This window comes from Bos taurus, chromosome 7, assembly GCF_002263795.3.
Source record: "Bos taurus isolate L1 Dominette 01449 registration number 42190680 breed Hereford chromosome 7, ARS-UCD2.0, whole genome shotgun sequence".
Lineage (NCBI taxonomy): Eukaryota > Metazoa > Chordata > Mammalia > Artiodactyla > Bovidae > Bos > Bos taurus.
This window is the reverse complement of record NC_037334.1, coordinates 43782151-43805005: the sequence shown is the minus strand read 5'-3', so window position 1 is coordinate 43805005 and position 22855 is coordinate 43782151. Positions and strand designations below refer to the sequence as shown.

At 53.2% G+C, this 22855-nt stretch overlaps 1 protein-coding gene across 5 annotated transcripts; it reads right to left on the bottom strand.

Annotated features, from left to right (window-relative positions):
* Positions 1 to 273: 273 nt before the first annotated feature.
* PWWP3A (PWWP domain containing 3A, DNA repair factor) lies at positions 274 to 17675 on the bottom strand. Of its 5 annotated transcripts, XM_059888121.1 has the most exons (15): positions 17492 to 17675; positions 16442 to 16570; positions 15782 to 15867; positions 14635 to 14705; positions 12651 to 13067; positions 12375 to 12485; positions 11398 to 11499; positions 9641 to 9711; positions 8257 to 8333; positions 7742 to 7802; positions 6396 to 6471; positions 6081 to 6131; positions 5188 to 5624; positions 4099 to 4187; positions 274 to 1635 (listed from the first exon to the last, which is right to left on the bottom strand). In XM_059888121.1, exons 2-15 carry the CDS (start codon positions 16496 to 16498, stop codon positions 1581 to 1583), a joined length of 1761 nt encoding a protein of 586 aa, XP_059744104.1. In that variant the 5' UTR covers positions 16499 to 16570; positions 17492 to 17675; the 3' UTR covers positions 274 to 1580. The 5 variants fall into 5 exon arrangements, with proteins under 5 accessions (XP_059744104.1, XP_005209345.1, XP_005209346.1 ...); XM_005209288.3 differs by having other exon boundaries at positions 12375 to 13067; XM_005209289.5 differs by having other exon boundaries at positions 12375 to 13067; positions 17621 to 17675.
* Positions 17676 to 22855: the final 5180 nt, after the last annotated feature.

The following is a 22855-nucleotide window of genomic DNA, read 5'->3' as shown; positions in this document are numbered from 1 at the left end:
GGATGGACAAAGCTTGAAGACAGACATGCTCAGAATCCACAGAACACAAGACACAGTGAGAGCTGAGACACCGGGGGGGGGCAGAAGCCCCCAACACATCTGCTCAGCAGGGCACAGTGCATCTATAGACACCTGCTCTACTCGGCCTGGTGTGGGAACCCCCTCCCCAGCAGGGTTAAGGGCCTCCAGAAGCAGTTGTTGGGGACAATGTGGCTGCCTGAGTGCCTGTACATGGTGGGCTGCAGGCGGATCCCAGAAAAGAATAAGCAGGGCTGCAAAACGGCCTTTAATTCCAGTCTCAACAGTTCAGTTCCACAAGCAGACCTCAGAACAGATATATAAAAATACCCAACGGTAATGGAATAGTTCATGTGGTCCCCTGCCCCCAAGAGCGTACTGCTCTCCACCCGGACCTGTTTCAAGAAGGCTCATTGTCAAAGCACCTTCCAGAAGCGGGTGAGTCCTTCCACGTCAGCCCAGCCAGGACACCCCTGGGGTCTCCTTGGAGGGTGGCTCAGCCGGACCTCGGGCCAGCGGCTGCACCTCTGCTCAGGGTCATGCAAAACCAGCAGAGAGGTCACATGCCGGTTCCTGGTGCCTGCAGTGATGGCTATACCTCCTTCCTCCTGGACCACTCCACTCTGGTCAGGGCCCACTCCTTCACCCCTCCAACTCCCTAACCCCCACAAGAACCTCTCCCCACTGGCCAGGCTCAGACTTTGTGGTGCAGCCATCACAGTGGGGACCTGGCTGTCTCCTTCCACAAGCAGCTCCACGTCAGCTTAGAATACATAATCTGTGGTGTATAGAATTTCTGTGACCGCACAGAGGACCCAGCCTTCAGGCAACTGTCTCCGAAGTGGGGGCCCCTAGCTTGGGACCCTCGGGCGGCAGGGGACCTATCCATGCTCTGGCTTTAAAACAAAGGGCTGGTTTCCGCAGGTGCCAGGCCACAACCCCACAGCCCAGGCCACATGCACAGTGACCCTGGCCAGGCTGGATGGGAGCAATGACCACTAGGGATTGTCACACCGGCCCAGGAGTGGGCTGGGTGGAGAAACCCACAGAGAGACCGAGGAGGAAGTGGCTGGAGAGGTTCAAGGTCTGCCTCTCCCCTGCCCGAGTGCCAGCAGAGGCAAGAGTGCGGACGGCAGCTGGTCTCTGGGCTGCCTCTCATAAACACCGGGTTTTCTCAAAAACACAGAACAGAGGCACAGCAAACTCAGGAGCCAGTGTGAGAGGAACCGCACAGAAGAGAGAAACAAATGGAAAAACACACTGTGCCGGGAGCAGCACACTCGTATGTCTTTAAAACTCCTGTTGAATGTCAGATACAATGCTTTTTAACATAAAAAACAAATGTGCACCTTCTATGAACCTACACAGTACAGTCACAGGTAATGATGTGAAATTTAAAAAAAAATAAAATAAAAAATAAAGTGTTTCTTTTCTTTAAAAGCCTGTTCTGTTGGGAAGTATACCTTCCACAAGAGCCAGGAAAACAGAACCCACAGACAGAAGGAGGCAAACGGCCTGCCCGGCCCCCAGAGCGCAGGCATGGAGCACTGCCACCGCCTGCTTCAGCATCGCCGATTCCGTTCTTCTAGGAGCTGGTTATCAAATATTTCTTTTTCCCTGCAAAAACAAAAGGAGATCACCTCATTTTACTCAGTAATTTTGTTTTAATAAACGTCAACAATCTTCCAAGGCAACAGAAATAAAAGCAGAAATAAACAAATGGGACCTAATCAAACTTACAGGCTTTTGCAAGGCAAAGGAAACCATCAGCTTACAGACTTGGAGAAAATATTTGCACGTGATGTGACTGCCAAGGGCTTAATCTTCAAAATATACGAACAGATCGTACCACTCCATAACCAAAAAACATACAAACAACCCATACCACTCCAAAACCAGAAGACAAATGATGCAATTGAAAAATGGAGAGGACTTATATAGACATTTCTCCAAAGAAGACAGATGGCCAAAAGGCAGATGAAAAGATGCTCAACATCACTCATTATAGAGAAATGCAAATCAAAACTACAATAAGGTCTCACTTCACACTGGTCAGAATGGCCACTGTTAAAAAGTCTACAAATAACAGATGCTGGAGACAGTGTGGAGAAAAGGGAACCTTCCACTGTTTGTGGGAATGTAAATTGGTACAGCCACTGTGGAGAACAGGATGGAGGCTCCCCTCAAAATTATTAAAAATAGAGTTGCCGTATGATCCAGCAGTCCCACTCTTGGACAAATATCCAGATAAAACTGTAGTTCAAAAGATAATGCACCCCAATGTTCATAGCAGCACTACTGACAGCAGCTAACGCATGAAAGCAACTCAAATGTCCATCAACAGATGACTGGATAAAGATGTATACACATACACGATGGACTACTACTCAGCCATGAAAAAGAATAAAATAATGTCATTTGTAGCAACATGGATGCAACTAGAGATTATTACACTAAGTGAAATATTTGTAGTTTTTTTTTTGCCCCACAGCATGCTGTGCCAGATCTTAGTTGCCAGCTACAGATGGAACCTGATCCCAGTAGAGAGAATGTGGTGTCCCAACCACCCAGGAAATTTCCATGCTAAATGAAGTAAATCAGATGGAGAAAAACAAATACTGTGTGATATCACTTTATATGTGGAATCTAAAATATGACACAAAAGAACTTCTTTACAAAACACAGACTTCACAGACATAACTTATTGTCATCACAGGGGAAGGGTTAGGGGAAGGATCAATCAGGAGTTTAACAGATGCAGACTGCTATGTATAAAATAAATGTCAAAGATTAACTATAAAGCACAGGGAACTACACTCAATATCTTCTAACAAACTGTAGTGAAAAGAACCTGAAAAAAAAAAAAGATATATACACAAACATACATATATACTGAATTACTGTTTCCCTGAAAATAATGTAACGTTATAAATCAACTACATGTCTATTAAAAACGAACAACCTCCGTCATCCCTTAAACAAGAAGTGAGTGTTCAGTGGGGACACGGTTTCATAGTGTCCTGGAGATGGCGCGGATGCTACACAATATGAATGAGCTTAATACCACTACGATGTATGTTTAAAAGTAGGGAACGTGGTGAATATTATGTATATTTCACCACAATGGAAAAAAAATAAACTACAAAGAAAGAAGATGAAGTATCAAGTCGGCCTTAAGTGACTATCTATTATCAGGTAGGTGAGTGGCCGCTCCTCTCAGGCTAAACAAGAAACGTGACCCTGAAGGGGATGCCCTTGAGGGAAATGGGACACGGCAGCCTAAGGACCCCACAAGGAGACCTGACCTTGTCTCTGTGTGAAGGTTCAATGACCTGTGTATAAGAACTAAACGCAACTATGGTGTGAGAAGATGGGGGAGGTGGGTACATTGGGATGGACCTGCTGGACAACTAAAACCCAGCCCAATGGAACCCTGGCCGCCCAGGCTCAGCCGCTTGGACTGTGTCCCCAAGGCAGCACACAGTGACTTGTGCAGCACACAGCACCCCCCACCCCGCCGCCTGAGACAGGACACCCTCTGACTGGCGCCTGAGCTTGAGGGAGGCACTGGATGGTGAGGGGCCACTTGGACCTCGGTCTCCGAGAGCACCTGCTCTCTATGCGGTTACATGGATGGCCAGCTGACCACTGAGACCAGGGACAGACTCCATCGTGAGTGCCTGCTCGGCCCTGGCCCAAGACCCTAGTTGAGTCTTCAGCCTGTCAGGGCCACGCGGCCGGCCTGCTCCCAGCCAGCCTGGCAGCAGGCCCAGAGCCGGGATTAGGGGCTGGGAGGCCAGCCTGGGGCGGCTCACCATGGATGTAGAGGAACATCTTGATCACTGCATTCTTCCTGCCAGCCAGGGATGGCAGGCGGCAGCTGCCGCTTAATCTCAAGGTTTCCTCAAACAGCCATGGCAGCGAGGTGACAGGGGAGGACAAGGGGGAGGTGGACGTCAGCCCTGAGGATCAGTTCAGATGAGGTGGGAGCAGCTCTGCCCACTCAGACCAGCGGCCCAAAGGCCCAGCCACCGGCATGCAGAGACAGAGCCCTCGGGACACAGTGTGTGGCCCACCCACCGGGAGCTCAGCGCCGGTCCTCGGATGTACTTCTCCTCGGCCGTCTTGTAGTCCACTGCATCTACTGCTGAGATCGCGCAGATGATGGCCTGCAAAGAGGCAGCACGGGTCAGGCTTGGGCCGTGTGTGGCCACTCACACCAGGCTTGGAGAAGACCACAAAGGTGGACAGTCCAGTCGCCAGGGCCCTCCCAGCACCGGACTCACACATGCACACCATCTGCGAAATCTCTGCTCCCAGTGAAATCGTCAAGATGAGAGTTCATGGCACTCAAAGCAGAGAAAGGCAGGACCCAGGATGTCCCTGGCGCCAAGTGGCTAGGACTTGGTGCTCTCACTGCCAAGGCCAGGTTCAATCCCTGGTCAGGAACTAAGATTCCATAAGCAAGATAAGCAGCGCCCTCCCCCACCTCCAAAAAAGGCAGGCCGCCAAACAAAAAGCAGCTGTAAAAATCTGAGTGAACCAAAACAAACAAAAAACACAAAGTGGTAAACTGAATACACATTAGATGTCTGGTATCACAGGATCACTGTTAGTTACTCCAGATGAAAGTGTATTGCAGTCACTTCAAAATTCTTACAAAGTCCTTCTCGTTCCAACCAGGGATCCCTCACCTGGGCACGGCTGACATGGGGCCGTCCTGGGCTGTAGAGGGTAGAGCAGCGTCCTGTTCTATGCCAGAAGCATCCGACTTGTGACAACCTCAGAAACCCTCAGTGTCCCCAGGGGGCAGGGTCACCCTTCCTACACTCACATTACAGTGTGTCCAGAAGAAGGGGCTGGAGGAGCATATGGAGCAAGGCCACTGCTGCAGATGGGAATGGACACATGAGGGTTCACAGAGTTGCTTTATTTTTTAACGTACTTGAAATTCTCTGCGGTTACAAAGCTCAGTGTTCCTGAGCCTTCTGGCAGTCCCACACGTTCTGTTCCCATCCGCAGTGCCCTCTCTGAACTGAGGCTCAGGTGGCACCAGGTTCAGGGAAGAGGATGGAAAACGACACCTGGCCCCTCCACCTCGCTGCACGCCCTGGGAGACCTTCCCCCCCCACACACACCCTGCACGTGGAGGACCCACTGACCACTCACCTCAGGCAGTAACACGTCCAGGATGAAACGGATGCCGTCTCCGTGCCCACGTGCCAGCAGCTGGCAGCCTGCCTGCTTGTACACACCCTGCAGGTACTTGACCACCAGGTCCAGCTGCTCCTCGTCCTCCAGGTAGGTCTCCACACAGGTCATGTACTGGCCAGAGCTCAAGAAGGTCTTCAGCCACCGGGATGGCTTTCTGTTCCTCAGGATGGCCCGCAGGTGGCTCTCGGCGCCCCGTGCCTTCACAATGTACTCCACCAGCTTCTGGTTGGCCCGATCCCGGGCGGCCCGCGAGCGGTCGGGCAGCACCTTCCTGTAGGCTGGCCTCCTGCCCTGTGGGCTCCCAGCCACAGGCTCCTCGGGATCTCCCCCACTCAGCTGGGGGAACCTCGTCCCCTGGACGTCCTGCTGGATGGACTTGCGGACAGGGGAGCCTGTGAAGGAAGCAGAAAACTTCCCCTAACTGGGCGCCCTCAGCAACCATGTGGGAAGGGGCCAGGACACCCCATCTGGGCAGGAACCCCCACAGGACCCTCACCGCCCTTCCCAGCTCTGCCCCCTACTGCCCACCCCACAGAACCAAATCAGCTCATCTGCACTGCTCCATAAGGACCAGTGCCACTGAAAATGCCCAGGACGAGGCAGAGGGGATGAGCCACCCAGATGCCCCAGCTCTGCACACTTGGCGAGTGGCTACAAGTACAGACGGTAGGTGGGGGCCCCTCAGCAGGGGGATCCGTGGGGCCTGGAGACTCGGGGGCGGCTGCACGGTCAGCCTCAGGCTCGAGACGCGCTGCCCACTGCACAGCCCATCCAGATATCAGACAGAGAAACTGCCGCTTCTCGATGGCTAGGAAGCAAATCCTGCTTTGAAGGAGTTGGTGACTTACTTATGTCAGCCGCATAGTATTCCAGGAAAGAGCCGGCGAAGGAGCCACAGCCTGCAGGGCAGGAGGGGTGCTGGTTACACAGGACTGACGGTACCAAGCTGCCTGCCGGGTGTACACCTCGACTGCGATCAGGAACTGGCAGAGCACCCTACCCCGCCCCGGGCAGTGAGCCCCTGTGGATGGAAACCACCTGCATGCAAAGGATACTGTCCTGTTTGGAGCCAGGATGGAGAGGAGAAGCCCACCTGAGGGCCAGGCTGTGCTCACCCTGGGGACATGAAGGGAAGCCCACATCACTGCCCCAGCCCCACGCACCGAGCCGGACCCTGTAGTCAGTGATGAGGGAGACACACCAGCCGATGGCCTGGGCGAAGTCCTCCTTTGCCTCGTCCTGCAATGAGACCCGGACGGCGGTTGTCAGCAGGAGGCCGCAGGCAGCGCCTCCCTCATCCTGTGTCCTCAGTCCCTCGGCCAGGAAGGAACCTGAGCAGGGCTTCCGAGGCACGTCTGAGGCCGAGGCTGCTCAGAAAATGGTCACTCATGGGCCGAGCCCTCAGGGCCAAGAGAGAAGCACAGACCTGAGAACAGGAACGGAGAGACCCCACCCCACTGCAGCCGATGGGCCAGCAGAAGGAGAGGACATAGGGTGTGTGAGACTAAGCCCACAGGAGAAGCCTCTGCGCCTGCGACTCCAAACAAACACTCCTCCCAGAGTGTTGGTGGGAGGAGGGTGCTGCCCCCAGGGTGGGACACCCCTGAGCTGGGAGGACCAGCGAGACCAGCCCAAGACCCACAGGTGTCTGATGGGAGCAGGCAGGAAACTTAGGGTGAGGAGAGTGCTTGGGCCGTGGCCAGGCTCGCTGACAGGCACTTGGGACAACTGGGGTCTGGCCCCAGGACAGACAGCCACTCCCACAGCCCATTTCCAGGAAATAGGAGAATAGCGAGGGATGCCCAGATATCAGGTCATTTATGGACGACATGCCATCTCTGCAAACCTAGGCATCCCCCTGGTATTTAATGCACATGATCTCAACCTCAATTCCTGCTCTCCTCCTGCCCCCCACCATCATTCCTGAAAGCCCAAGGATGCACATAGGTGCCGGCCTTCCAAACAGCCCCCACATACCCTAGGCCCTAGCTCACTGTCCACGTCCAAGACGCTGCTTCCCAAGCAGGGAAGCCTCATCCCATACAGAGCCTGAACCCTCTGACTGGGCCAAGCAGACGCTGGCATCAAGGTAGAGCTGACACAAAGCACTATCTCAAATTAGACACAGTGCTCTGCCTGCACCAGCTCCCAGGGCGCAGACAGGCGGGTCACAGGGCCATGAGGCGGCCTCCCTGAGGAGCGCAGTCCACAGAATCACAACCCCATCTGGGGGCAGCTCAGGGCCCTTGGCCTCAGCCTGAGCCCTACCACCTCCCCTCCAGGGGGCACCCTGTCCACTACCAAACAGCCACCCTGCACAGGGTCAGGGGGAATGGTGGGCAGCCTCCCTGGAGGCTGAGACTCTAGGGTGATGACCTCCAGCAGAGGAGGCGGGGCCGAGTGCCACTCCTGCGATGGCCAGTGTCTGAAAGTACACATCGGGGCGGGGGACAGGGTTACCAACCACCAAGCCAGCAGCTCAGAGAAGCATAAGGAATCACCCACTCACCAAAAGCGCCTGCTTCTCTTTGCAGTCAAAGTGCTTCAGTCGTCGGAGCAACACTGAGATACTAGGAGCAGAAAGCAGAGATTAATGGGACTGGTGCCATCTCATGACCCAAAAGCAGCCCTCCTCTGGGAGAGCCCCACTCATGGGGGAGGAGGCCCCAGGGAGCCAGGTGTACCTCCAGGGGTCCCTAGGCACCCCCTCCTTGGCAGTGGGGTGTTTCTAAGACTGGCTCTGGGCAGACGCTGCTTCTGTCCCACGATAAAGGTCTGTGGGGATTACCAAATGGTCACCTGGCAGGGGGTTGCTCACAGGCCTTCAGGGAGTGAACTGTGCTGTGGTTTGTGGGGGCCCATGGCCATCCAGCAGGGCTGATTCTGGAAGCCGACAAGCAGTCTGGAAAACCCAACTGTCTGGCCAGGTGTCTCAATACAGCCTTTGTGGGGGTGCTCCATCAGGGGTCAACCTCAGGGCCCCCCCACCTAGAGCACTGGACAGAGCAGATAACGGTGCTTTACCCTCTCCCTCTGGGGTTCATGTTCCCTTCAATGAAGAGCACGCTCGCCTTCTTATCTCTCCGCCTGACGCTCTTGACCTGTAGGCAGACCCAAGAACACAAGGTGTCCAGCACCCAGGACCCAGGAGGCTGTGTTTGTGTTTTCAACACTTTCGTGGTGTCACCTTGTCAAGTGTGTGACAAGAAAGGTGGCTGGCCCGGGGTGACCAGGGCACAGCTGACACGAGGAAATGCTCAGCAAGCACTACCCGGCTCCCAGCACTGTTACAGCTGAGCAGAAGTGGGTGGGGTGGGTTCTGGTCAGTTTTATAAAAGAGGAACCAGCCGCTGTGAGTGCCCTTCCTCCCGCTGAGTCTTTTCAGGCTCAGGGCACGTTCCTCCTCATTCTGGGGGACAAGTAAAGCGAGCTTGGGGAGGTCCACAGCCAGGGGGTGGCTGGCCTGACTACCCCATTTCCTGTACTCACTGGGAATTTACAGTGCTGGCCCCAGTTAACCAAAAGCTCCCCTGGGAACTGGTAAACAGGGAGGGGCACGGAGAAGGCTGCCAACCACAGGGGGGACATGGTGCCTCCGGCAAGCAAGCGCTAGAGGAAGGGAAGGAGCCCCGACGGTCAGGTCCCAACTGCCGAGGAGCTGCAGGGGAGCCAGGTTCACCTGCATGGCCAAGCTTTTTCCACAGACACCACGCAGGTTTAATCCTGTCCTTCCCAAGACTGCCAGTCACGTGCCTGGAGGCCATGCTGACTGCGTGAGCCGAGACTCACTACAGCAAAGAAAGCTGCTCCACAGGGCAGAGACCTTCCAATTCACTGCCTCTTCCCCAAATTAAAGACCTATAGCTAGAACCCTGAGAATCCTGTCCCTGCTGGAAGAGGACACAGGATAAATTCAGGCGAAAATAGAAGGGGCAAAGGCAGGTGGGTGGTGCCCTGGCTCAAAAATTCTCCACCTGACCCACTGTGTGCACCCTTCAGGCACTTGGAGGAGGTACGACCATGTTTAAGGGTGTCCACCCCACTGAGGGTACAGCCAAAACCTCAAACACCTGCGATTACATACGTGGTAGACCTACACCCTAACCTACAAACCAAAAAACTCAAATGTACAAAATTTAAAATGAGCAAATACTGGGCATTTTTTCAGAGTTGGCCTTTCTAAAGCTGCTTGGTGAAAACCTAACCTACGAGGTTCATTCTCAGCAGTGCCGGGAGGCTGAGACCCCTTGCTTAGGTGAACTTGTCTCTACATTGTTGCTCACGGACCCACCGTTTCACCAGCAACAACAGTGAAAACCCTGTCCGGGCCCAGTGTCTAGAATGGGGCACCCTGGGCTGCACACTAGGGAACCAACTGACCGAGCGGGAAGCAGAGAGGTGTTCTTACCACGGCCGGCCAGAAGGGGTATTTTTGGTATTTATGCCAGACTAGCATCCCTACTTCAAATGAACGTGGTTCTAGAATTTAAAGGAAAGAAAAAAGCAAAAAAGAGACATGTTAGATCCATATTGAGCACCAGACAAAGCTGCTTGAGAAAACACAACCACAGAGATGCTGCTCAAGCCCAGTGTTAACGTGGTGCCTGGGACAGACCCAAGAGTTGGGAAGGCAGGGTGCACTCCTGACCCTGGAACCTAGGTGCTGGCCACCAGCAGCTGGGGTGCGCATGGATTTCCTGGTGGGGACCACGCGTGTACCAGCAGGGGTGCAGTGCCACCTCTGCCACTTTTCTGAGTCTCAGATTACTCCAGGGCAAAGCACTTTTTAAACGTAGCACATAAACAGAAAGGAGACCGTGGCACACAGTGAGGACCCCACACGGGGAGTAAATTTCTGAGAAGCTCATCTGAGAAACTGGGGGCTTTAAAAAGTGGGGGGGGGAGAAGAACTATTTAAATAATCATAAGGTGACTACAAATGATTTCTGAATAAAATTTAACTATATTCGCAACCAAAAAAAAAACAAAACCCAGAACAAGTAAATAACTCAACGTTAAAAAACCAGGTAACAAAAGCAAGCAGGGAACAGAGGCTGCTCGAAGACCCCAGAGTGAGGCTCATGGCCGAGTTGCAGCATATGACAATAGGAAGAGCTTTGAGGGACAGGGGGCCGTGATGGAGGAAGGAGAGACACCTGGGGCACAAGTGGAGAGCTGGTCACCCTCGGGAGGAGCACAGGGCCACCCAGGACAACAGTCACAGGTGCAGTCAAGCCAAACACCAGCAACCAAAACCCATGGAAGACAAAAGCAGGAGAAAGGAGCTAACTCTAGGGCCTCCGGGGGCTGAGTGACCCCTCCAGGTGGACAGAAACGCCCTCTGCAGGAAGGTACGGGGCCCCTTTTTGTGCCTGCGGGAACTGATACCAGTGATGCCCCAGGAGCCCACACTGCAGGCCCCCAGGCTGGATGCATCCAGACCCCCAACAGCAGGGTAGGGCTTGGTGAGTGACCCACACCCCCACCATCCCTCCCAGTAAAGGATGACCAGCCACCATAAGAACAATCGGAAGAGCCCATGGGAAATACCCAAGAAAGCAGATCAGCCTTCCAGCCAGGCAGGAAGGGCCCCCAGACCACCCCGTGCAGCTCTAGCCACAGTCTCTGAATGCACAAATATCTCAGGCTAAAAAGATTAAAAACAAAACAAAACTAGACTACGTTAAGATGAATGGTTAATGGGTGAGTGGAAAACTGAAGCCAGTCCTCAACTGTTTAGTTCAAGGCAACTAACTTTCCCATGGCTGGCTTGGATGTTTGGGCCTGTGTCCGATCCCTGCCCGGGAGGACAGGGCAGATGACCTGTGCACTGCTCAGCGCCGGGGCGGGGGGCCTGCGTACACCTGGGAGGGGCGCCCACCCTGCTGTGGGGACACTGTTTGGGAGGGCTGAGAGGCAGCGCCAGGCCACACCCAACGGTGGTGACAGAGCCCATCTGTTCACTTGGCCGCCCTCCGCCATTCCCTCCAAATGGCGTCCTGGGAGCCTCCCCCACCCCCCGGCATGTGTTTGTCCTTGAGAGAGGGGAGCCAGGGCTCCCTCTCTGTGAGGTCTGGGTTCAGGACAAAAGCCAAACAGCGAAGACACCTTCCCCAGGACAGGGGATGTCAGGGACCTTACCCCAGGAAGGTGCCAGTCACTCACCGTGATATAGCAGGATTCTCGGGGGCTCCTCGTCATCCTCGTCCTCCTCCAGGAGAGAGTTCACAGCGCTCGGCTCCATAAACTCTTCAGACAATGGTCGGGCTGCCAACAAGGATAGATCAGACCTTACTAGTCACAATACTGGGGACTTACCCAGGGAACACCACCCCCTGATCCCTGAACATCAGCTCAGAGAGCAAAGCCACCACAACGTGGACTTGCCCTCAGCCTCACTCGGTGAAAGCATGTTCAACAGAGGAGACAGGGCAGGAGTGGCCGCAAGTGCGAGGAGGGCAGATGAATGAACCAGGGGCCTGTCCCTCCTAGGGTACACTTGGCCACATGGGGAGGATGCGGATCTGGGGCTGGCCCCTTCAAAGTAGTAGTCCCTGCTTCACTGCCACTGCTGGGGAGGGGGCCCCTTGAAAGGGGAAGAAGAAAGGCAGACACCCGGAGCGAGTGTGGGCAGGCAGAGCGCGGTACCTAGCCATGCAGAAATGAAGATCTCCAAATTAGCATTTCAAAACTAAGTGGGATGCTACAGCATCCCAACAGAGAAAACCATAGCGCATGGCTGCAGCCACACAAAAACTCATGCACACGGGAATCCTGAAAAAGTCAGGGGCCTTTTAAGTGAGTTAATCACTTCTGAGATTCCTGCCAGTTTAACAGGAGTGCATTAGGGCTTCTGCAATGGGAGGAGAAAGGAGTTAATCCTCCGGGAGCAGACACGGCGGTAACGCGGCCACCGTGTGCCCCTCCAGTCCCTCCGCCGCCAAATAAAAATAAAAACACAAGTATGGGAGGCAGTTGAAGTGCTTAGAGCATGGTGGAGAGATAGAGAGAGAGGCCCCAGGAAACTTCTACTCAGGATCTGTTCTGGTAATGATCTCATTAAGATCTGGGGCCTGGCTCTAGATCGGCCACAGGAGAACCCACTGCCAACCTCTCCCAACTCACCCTCTTGGGGCCTTTACCTTCCTCCAGTGGCCGGGTGTCTGCTGCCTCCTCTGCAGGGCCGAGCTGAGCAGGGCTGTGGGGACTCATGTGAGCCCTCGGCCTCTGGCCACTGTCCAGGCCCAGGTGCTCTGCGGGACAGCCATCCAGGGGACTCAGGTCCCTGCCTCCGGGAGGCGAGCACAGGGCTGCCGGGCCGGCCCCTGTCTCACCATCTTCCTGGCCGGCTCCCTCTGAGGATGGAGCCACTCTCTGACCCGAGTGGGGTCCCTGTGCCGGGTTCCTCCCTTGTTTACCGAGAGGTGTCATCCAGTCTGCCTGCTGTTTTCTGGATGCCTCCCTGTCCTGAGCGCCACCGCTGGCTGAACACATAGCCGGGGCATCCAGGCCTCCGCTTCTCTTGAGCCCCTCCTTGTGGTCCACTCCGTACTCCAGATCCTCCTCACCAGCTGGCAGGCCGGACAGCCTCTGGGACATGCGTTCCCTCCTTGTTGGCCCCGGACTGCCCGCCGTGTCTTCAAGGAATGATGGGGAAAGGCTAGGTTTGGGGGGCCAGGAGGCTGGTTCCATGGGCTTCACTCTTGGAGGCCGAGGGGTCGTTCCTTCCCTGGAAGAGCTCCCTTGTCTTTCGTTCAAGACATCCAGAGCCACGCGGAGTGACCGCCGGTAGGTCAGCTCCTCCAGGGGCGCAGCAGGAGTCCCGTCCTGCGAGGCTGTGGGACAGAGGAAGAGGAACAAAACCTGGTGCTGAGTGGGCCCCAGGCTCCAGCACCCAGAAACACCGTGCCAGCTCTGGTGTGTCGCCAAAGCTGGTCCTCACACCTGAAGAGGGGGTGATGCTTCTCACCGGCATATTCCCCAGAACCATGGACTTGGGCATCAAACCACAGCTGTTCGTTCAGGGCTGCAAGGCTTCCTTTCCCCAGAAAGCATGCTGACTGAGCCTGCCCTGCCTGGGCTGGTATACTCCTCTAGATTTCAAAACAATACTGCCCACAAAATGTATTCAGATATTTCTCAAATCGTCTCTCAGCCTTACAATTTCAATTCAATCACGGTCAATAAATAAAGGACACTGCTGGCAGGGTATTTTCGGGTAGGGGCGGCGGGGGTGGGGGTGGGTAAGAACAGCTGCCTAAAAGGCTCTTTGTGGGCCAGCAAATTGTCCACACTTCCCTGCAAGGGCGTTTCAAAGCCAGTGGACGGCATCGCAGGTGCAAAGATTCCGGCCTGACCTCCCCACCACCACAGTTTATTCATTCATTCCCATGCGCGGCTCTGGCACCCTTTATTTGAACAAGATGACGGACGCAATATCAGAACTCAGCAGGCATAAATAACACCTCCTTCGGCACAGGACTCTGCCCTGTTTAATATTAAAGGCGCCCATAAACACCAGCCCCCCAACACGATCTGCACGAACAATCAGGGCGGCTGAGAGGTGGTGGTGGATGCTGCCTGAGCTGGGCACCCCGCTCTGAGCCAAAGCCATTCCCTGAAAATGCAGGAAAACAGACCCTATTTCCCAGTCGCCGCTGGGAGATCCTGGGCAATCTTTTCACAAGACAGAAAATTCTCTGCATGTGGAATAAGCTCTTAGGTAGGCACCCAGTGGGTCTGGGAGTGGGCAGTGCACCAGGGGTTAAGCTCAGCCAGACTCCAGCCAGGTCTGTCTCACCTATGACACTGACCCTTGAGGGGATGGGAGTCAGGGCTCCACTACCAGCCTGCCTCGCCCTGCCCTTGCCCTTGGCCCCCACAGCCCTGCAGACACCAATGGCCAAAAGGCTGATGGCAGTGACACCATTTTTTTCTCCCCTAGGCTTGGGCGATAAAATGTAAATATACACCCAACTGCTTCTTAAACCTTGGACGGAGGCCAGACCAGCAACAGAATCGTTTTACAGTCTTACTACAGATAAGTGGAAAAAAAAAAACCCCACACAGAAAGAGAAGCCTCTTGCCCTTTCTTGGGGGAGGCGCACCCCTTCTGAGTGCACTGCAGGCTGTGGACGGAGCCAGCGGGCCCTGATGCTGCTGTCACTGGCCATCCGGGGGCGGGGGGCGGGGGGCGTGGGCCAAGGACAGGACGGGCTCAAGAAGCAGATTCTAGAAGGTTAGAGACAGCAGCTCCTCTAGTTCAGGGAAATCATGTTTCCTTGAAGGAAGGGGAGAGACAGGGAACGGGGTCACTCTGCATCCAGAAGGCCAAGTCTGTTTTCTCCCAGAACACCCTGTGCTCTTGCCAGACCTCACTGGGACGGAAAAACATGCTCTCACCTAATGAGGAGGCGATGTCTTCGATGTGCACCTTTCTCAGGACCTTGGCTTCCGCGCTCTTCACCTTAATCCTGCGGGGACAGGGACGCCCATTATGCACCACCAGCAATGCCACCGAAACCTTCGCAAACATATTTTGCTTTAGATGACAAAAGAATCAGATTCGTTTTCTTCTTTCGCACCCTTCCACTCAAACCAGGAGTCACTGCCAACCAGGAATTCAAGCGCCTGAGGTTAGAGGCAGCGAGGACCCTTGTGAATGTGGCTTTTTTTTTTTTTTCCTTTCCCCTTTTAAAGACAGAAAAAGGCTGGTTGGATTTAAGAGTAAAAATGAATTCAAATTGTGACTTTTATGAGGTACATCCCACTTTCAACTGCACAAATAACTCCTTTGTTAGATTTCCAGAGTGGATGATAATGTCACTAAAAGCTGTTTACAGCCCAGCAGGTGTGTTTTAATTTAAAAGGATGCGCTTCCCTTTTAAACTCGAGTATTCAATTACTTTCCCAGCCTCAGGGAAAGTGTGAGCTGCGGACTAAGCAGGCTTAGGATCGGCTCTAAAGAAAGAAGGGTCGAAGGATGGGGACCCGGAGATGCAGGAGCAGGGGCTGATCCTGTTTCATTTTCTACTTAGAATCAGGAATTCGCCCATCAGAAATGCGCAACCTGGGCCATTTTAATCGTCCCCAGTCATCTGTGTCCTTCCACCATGGGATGTAACATGGTACCCTGCGCCCTCCATGCATCTGCCTTCTGAATGCTAAACAACAGTTTCTTACTACAAGCACAGGCTCAAACATCAAATATCCCAGAACGCAGGGGGCTGACACACGTTTCTGAAAGTCACACAAACCTATCTGTAGGAAAGAAACAGGCCTACCTGAACCCCAACGAGAGTCTACCAGCATATAATTTACACCCATCCCATTTTTGTACTGATCTCTCTGGATATCAATACCACATAGAGATTCTTCAATTTCCAAACATACATAAAATAAAATTGGTTGTTTTCCTCTTCGGGTTACTGTGACCACATTGATAAACAAAGAAGTGAGAAGACTTAAGAGCAGACTTCACTTTTTTTTGGCGGGGGGGTGGGGTATCACAAATCCCATGCAGGAGGACTACAAAAACACAACACTTAACTTTTTGTCTAAGGAGAGTATCTGAACGTTTAGAAAATATCCTTTTTTCCTCTTATTTTTGGCTGACTTTTCAGTTCCAGCCAGGACCTACATTAAAAAAAAAAAACACAACCTTGTTACAAGCCAAAAAACACAGCTGACCCTGACAAGCAGTAGCGACATATAAACACAAATGCAGTGCATGATTCTTAAAGAATATAAGATAGGACTGCAGACACAGGGAAACTGAGGCACAAAGGGACAGCAGCAGACCGAGACCAAAAGCAGGGTCTTGCCTCAAGATTTGGCCCTCTTCCCACCACACTGCTGGAAAGCGTCCCCAAGACAGTCCTGTTATTTACTATCAGGGCTGCTTGCCAAAAATTTCCTTGAGTTACAGCCTTACATGCCTTTTTATAGCTGACACTGCTAAATTCTTTTTTTTTTTAAAGCGTGAGGGAAAAAAAAAAAAAAAAAGACACTTCCAGAAGTGTAACCTTGTAAGCACTCGACCAAAACTCCATTAGACCAGGAGCAAGGACCGGTGCCAACAGATCTGAGCACCAACTGTTCAAACTCAATTATTTTGCTGAAGCGACTCCTAGGTATCTCCTGATAAAGATTTTACTTGTCACCCGAAAGTCATTTCTAATTCCTGAAATTACAGAATAATGGCTGTCACCTTTGCGGGCCATAATCGCTTTTTCCATCTGCAAAGGACATACTTGGCATCCGTCATGATTTAGACTCATGTGGCAAGTGGTAATGATTTGGCACAAACAAAGTACTTGAAGGTCTGACGCGATGTGCCCTGCAACAAAATTTGCACGGTGGTTTATAACATCATTTGCTTCCCGCTTCGACGCAACCACAATTCTTAAGGGCGAAGGTGAGCTTGGCTGATCCTCAAGTAGATGGTTCAGTTCCATCATCCTGTACCGAGGGGCTCCATGCCAAAAAGAAATGACTGGCCTTGATGCCTGGGGAGGCGCCTGGATTATTTTAACAAATAAAATTCAGTCAAATTCCCTCCCAAAGGTTCCGCCTAGATTATTTTTAAAAGGCTCCTGAATAAATCGTCCCCGTGCTGAGGGCCTGCCTCTGACCTCGGCACGAGAGGCGTTTTAAATGGTCAAAGCTTACAACCCTCCCGTGTTTGGGGAGCTAACAATTGACCCCGGCGCAAAAAAATAAAATCGGAGAAAAACGACTGCTCTTAAAGGACGGGGACAGCTGCAGGCCATTCATTACATCAACCAGGAAGGCTGATCTGGCTGCTGACAGAAAAGAGGAGCTGGGGGGTGGGGGTGGGGGTTCGTTTGTGCAAAGTTGGGGGGTGGGTCACCACAGCAGGACACTGGGCCCATTAGCAGGGGAGGGGGATTCAGGCAATAGAGGTGGGGATTCAGACAGCAAGGAGGCGATTCAGAGAGAGGAAGCCAGGTTCACGGAGCAGAAGTACGAGCGCAGACAGCAGAGGGTGGGTTCAGGGCAGGGAGGAGGGGGCTCAAGAAGCAAAGGAGAGGCTTCAAGGCGCAGAGGAAGGGGTTCAGGCAGAGGAGGAGTTCAGTGAGCAAAGGTTCAGAGAGCAGAGAGATTCAATGAAGAGAAATGGGAGATCCGCTGCACGGCGGATCACCGCCCCGGGGAGCCTCTTTCGGGGTTCGCCCCTCCCCCCAGGCCCAGCCCCGCCGCCACGGCCGGCCCGAGGGGCGCAGCCTGCCGGGCTCACCAGGCCCCTGGCCTCCCCAGTGCGGCGTCCCCGAGCCCGGTGCTGGGGGCAAGGAAGCCGCGGCGGCCTAACGGCGGTGGCACCCGTGCCGCCCCAGGCGCCGCCGCCCGCGCCCGCGCTCTCGCTCACCGCCTCCGCCGCCGCCGCCGCCGCCGCTCCCGCGGGCAGGGGGCGGAGCCAGCCTGGCGTCGGCGCCAAGCCCCACCCCCGTCGTCGACCAATGGGACGCCCGCGTTCGCGTTGTGGCCCCACCCCTTCCGCCCCGCAAGGCGCAGAGTGACGGGCGGGCGCGCGCGCGAGGCTGACTGACGGGCGCGGGGCGCGATAGCTGGCGCTAGGTGGGCGGCGACGGCGGCGGCCTCCATCTTCCCGGCTCAGGCCCGGCCGTCTTCCGCCTGCGCCGGTCGGGTCCGCGTGGTCCTCGAGGCCCCTCCGGCCGAGGCCCTGGAGGAACCATTGAGAGCCTTACAGAACTTTCCAAGGCCGGAGGTGCCTGACGTGAGGCGCCACGGCGGTTCCGACCAGCATCCATCAGAGGAGGGGTCGTGCGTTTTCACAAATGACCCACTCGTGTGGGCGGTGACCCGGGAAGCAGCTACCACGCTGGGGCCTGCCTTCCCGCTGTGGAGTCGGTGTGAAGACACTGTGCTGTGAGATGTGCGATGTAGCGACCCCACAAACGGCCCCCGCCCCCACCTCAGCTCCGAGTGTGTCTGTCCTGTCAAAGGCAGAAGTTGGGATTCAGGGTGGCCCGTTCGGGAACCTGTGCTGCTCGGCCCGCCTCGTTCTGGGAAGTTTTGTGTCAAACGTGGCGGGTCCCTAGGGCCCAGCCCACACAGGGACAGGTGACCGCTTGGCCCGTCCCGCGGGGATCAGAGTCTGGGTTAACGAGGTCGAGGTGACTAGTGGGGTTCCTTCATGGCCTCCTTACCTGAATTAATGGAAATATCGTGGGAGGGGGCAGGTGTCTCAGTTCTTTAGCCATTTGGATGTTCTGTTTCCGTCGTTTTAGAAAATACCAGATTGCGGTCTTCTCAGGTTGTCCAGTGACTAAGACTGAGCTACCAATGCCGGGGGCCAGGGTTCCATCCTTGGTCAGGGAACTAGATTCCACATGCCACAGCTGAGAGTTCACAAAACTAAATGTCCCACATGCTGCAAGGAAGATCCCACGTGAAGGCAACTAAGACCTGGCCCAGCCAAATAAAGATGTTTTAGAAAAGAAAATACAGATTCCGTCCTGATACAGGCTCCCTTGCTAGGGTGTGTGTAAATACGTTTTCATGTTTGATTCGGTTCATGGTTCAGGAACAAACTTAGTATGTTTTTCTTCCCATCATCAAATTAACAAAGAGGAGAGAACTCAGGCCCTGCCCCAGCACCGGCTGTGAGATAGGCAGCGCTAATTCGGGGCTGTTGGGACGTGTGAATTGGTACCTTTCTGGAAAATGACTTGACGTTATCTGTCAGATTCCTCAGAAATGCTTCAGACCCTCCAACCCTGCAGTTTCCACTTCGAGGGACATCATAAGAATATAATCAGATGTGCACAAAGATGTAGGTACAGCAGTGTTGTATGCAATGTTACTTGGAAAAAAATCAGGAGGCCCTGAAATGTCCAGCAATAGAGGTCTGGTTAGCAAAAACACAATGGAAGCTATTTTTAAAAATGTGTTCAGTCTCAAGAAATGTTTATGATACATTTCCAGTAGAAGGGAAAATTTTTAAATTAAAGCCAAACAGACTTCCAAGAAGGATGGATCTTGTTAAAGGATGTTCTCTCAGCAACTTTGCCAGTCATTTGTGCTGCTTTAGAAGGAGGCCCTTTGCTGCAACTGTGAGTCTCAGTGATTTGGGGCATGTATTTATTCTTGAAACGAAGATTTGAATGACTACTTGGTGACAGGAACTGGGCATATAGTGGTGAGGAAAACAGCACTTGGGGAGCTCAGCCTTATGGGGAAGACATTTAATAAAATCACAAGTAACATTGTAACACTTTTTGCTGCCACTGCTATAAGTGCTTTATAATTAATGTTATTTAACACAAGAGCTCTAAAAGGATGGTGTAATAATAAGCCCCGTTGTTTCAATTATCACTGTACAACAAAACATCATGAAGCATACACAAAGATGTATACACTTAGCCAAAAGAACCGATTTGTTTGTTCACAGGTGTGCAGTCTGGTCTGAGTTCACCTATGTGGTTGTTCTGTCGGTCTCACCAATGGCCACATCGGTGCTTGTGTTCAGCAGAGCCTGGGACTGTGGGGTTTGCCTCTCTCCAGGTGCTCACTCCTTCAGGGAAGCTGACTTCTGGCTTACACGACTGCTCAAGGTTCCCAGGACCACAACAGTGGACACTGCAGGTCCTTTTTAAGGCATAAATTCTGAACTGGCCTGGCTTTACTTCGACCACGTTCTCTTGGTGAAAGTGAACCTCGGGCCCAGCTCAGCTATAAGAGGAAAGGATTATAACAGCAGACGTGAATCACTGGGCATCACTGCACCCAGCCGTAGTATAGACAAGGAAACCAAGATAGAAAAAGGTTAAATCACCTGTCTAAGGCAGAGCTACAGTTAAAAACAGGAAGTCTTGCTGCAGAGTCCAGAGTGTTAACCACTGCACCATAAGATAAATACAGGTTGTAAAGAAGTTTGTACAGGAAAAGTGCAGGGAACCCTGAGAATAACAAAGACAACTTTGTCTGGAGTGAGGGGGTGGGGGGTCAGGATAAAGGAAATAACATTTAACCCTGAAACCTGATGACTAAATGGGTTGGGAGCAAGTTTTCAGAGCTTCAGATCAGATCATTCGCTCAGTCGTGTCCGACTCTTAGCGACCCCATGAATCGCACACGCCAGGCCTCCCTGTCCATCACCAATTTTCAGTTTCAGAGCTTAGGAAACTGCAAAGGCTCTGGTGTAGCATCGGGCCTAACTGCACAGAAGAACTGAGTGAAGCCTGGTGAGGTCAGGACCAAGGTGTGAGGGTAGAGTGACACGCAAGAGTCCCTTGGGGTTGGATGTGCTCTCGGAGGGTTTTGGGGGTTTTCCAACTTATTATTTTGAAATAATTATAAATTCATAGAAATTTGCAAAAACAGTATAGAAATTTGTAAAAACAGTGTACCTGTCACCCAGCTTCCTCCTAAGGTTACAGCTTATGTAACTATAGTGTAAAAACCAGGACAGTGACATGGGAACAGTCTGTGTAGATTCCTGTAACCACAAACCCAGTTACAGGACATTTCTGTACCCATAGAGAGCTTCCTCCAGCTACCCCGCCCACATAGACTGCCCCCCACCCCATTGCCATGCCTCACCCCTGGGCTCTAGGACTCTTCTCTGTCTTTGTCATCCTGAGAATGCTCTATAGAGGCGACAGCACAGCCCGGAACCTTTGGAGCTGTTCTCCCCTCAGCACAGTACCCAGGAGATGCCTCTGAGCCCACCCGAGAATCAGGACTGCCTTTCTTTTTGTTACTGAGCAGTAATCCATACTGAACACATGCTGGGTGACCTCCCTATCTTAAGGTGGCTAACCTCATCCCACCTGCAGAGTCCCCTCTATCATCTCACATGATATATACGGAATTTCCAGAGAGGAAGGGGTGGACATCTTTGGGGCCCATCTGCCCACAGCAGGGGTCGAGGGGCAGTGGACGGCCTGAGTCACCTAGACCTTTGTTGTACCAACTCTGTCCCATATCCCACATAGGGTCCAAACAGACCCTCCCAGTAATGCCTAGGGAGCAGGTCGGTTGGGAGAGCTGTATTTATTCTGGGAACCACCTTCCCAATTAAAAACAGGGGTCTTCCATTTGGGGGAGAAGGGATATTGGGAGGCAGCTGAGAAGTCACAGCAGAAGCTATCCATACCTCACCCCTCTGTAACCCAGAGCAATATTTTTGTTACTCAGGACCCTTACTTGTAGTGCATAAAATAGAGGGGAGGCTGGCTGTGACTCTGGGGGCCGAGGGAAAAAACCAAAGAGAAAGGCACCTGCACATCCTTAATCGCTCCTACCAAGACCACAGGTGCCAACAGCCAGCAGCCACACCTCTAGCTGTGGTGCCATTGGACTTCCCCCCACTCTCACTGTCAGTGTCTTTCTGTGGCAGGCAGAGTCCTAAGCCAGTCCACAACAGCTCACACCCTTGAGTATGGGTAAAACCTGCCATATGATCCTTTGATACTCTGGCAAAGGCAAAAGGATTTTCCCAATGGAATGAAGGTCCCTAGTCAGTTGACCCGTAGTTAATTACAAGGGAGATTATCGTGGCTGGGCTTGGCCAGATAGAAGGAGCCATTTAGCAGAGGAAAAGACTAGGGTACCCTAGAGACTGCAAAGGCTCTCCTGTGGTTCACGGGGAGGAAAGATGCCCCGAGTGCCAGGAAAGAAGTTCAGTCAATGACCTGTGAACTTGGAAAAGGCTCCAGCCTTGGATGCAACACAGCCACTGTGTCACCTGAATGACCATGGGGACCCTAGCAGAACACCCAGTCATGCATGCCCAGGCCCCTGACCCACAAAACTTTCAGAAGGTGGTGTTTTAAGCCACCATGTTTGGTGCCTGCTGCATGGTGTCTCTTGGTCCACTGAGGCAAAGCTCTGTCTTTGCCTCACCCGCCTTCCTGTTTCCATGCTCCCCAGGCCACATCCCCCTCCAATCCCAGCTTGAGTTTCAGGAAACCCTCCTGGGAGCCTATCCCGGGAAGCTGGGTTCTCCCTCTGAGACCACAGCCAGTCTGAACCTAAAGCTTGGTGCTTACTGGCACTGTTCCCATCTGTGTGGTCCTCTCTCCTCCATGCCCACATCCTGCCCACTTGATACAGACGTGGTCAGGGCACTTGCTTTGATGACATATGAGCAGAGTGCCATGGCAAGTATGCATGTCCCCATTTCCCCTTTCTGTCCACCCTGGGGACTGGCTCTACTGCTGATGCTGGCTGCCTCACTAGCTGGGCCTGTGATGGAGGAAGACGGTGACACGCAGAGGGACCCTGTCAGCTCTGGTGGATGAGCGCCCCTGGATGCAGACAATGGTATCCATGAGCTCACATTTGTGGAGATGTTGAGATTGAGGCGTGGGTTGGGCTGGTTCTCTCTGGGGACTTGGAGAAGCTGCTCCCTCCCAGCTACTGGGGCTCTGACTGTCCTTAACTTTGTAGACACACCACTCCCTTTCTGCCTCCATCTTCACATGGCCCTTTTCCCTGCTTGGTATCCCTGTGTCTCCCCTTATAAGGACACCAGCTATTGGATTTAGGGCCCACCCTGATCTAGTACAGGTTCTTCTCAATAAATTAATGTCAGCAAAGGCTTGTTTCCAAACAAAATCACTTTCTGAGATTCTGG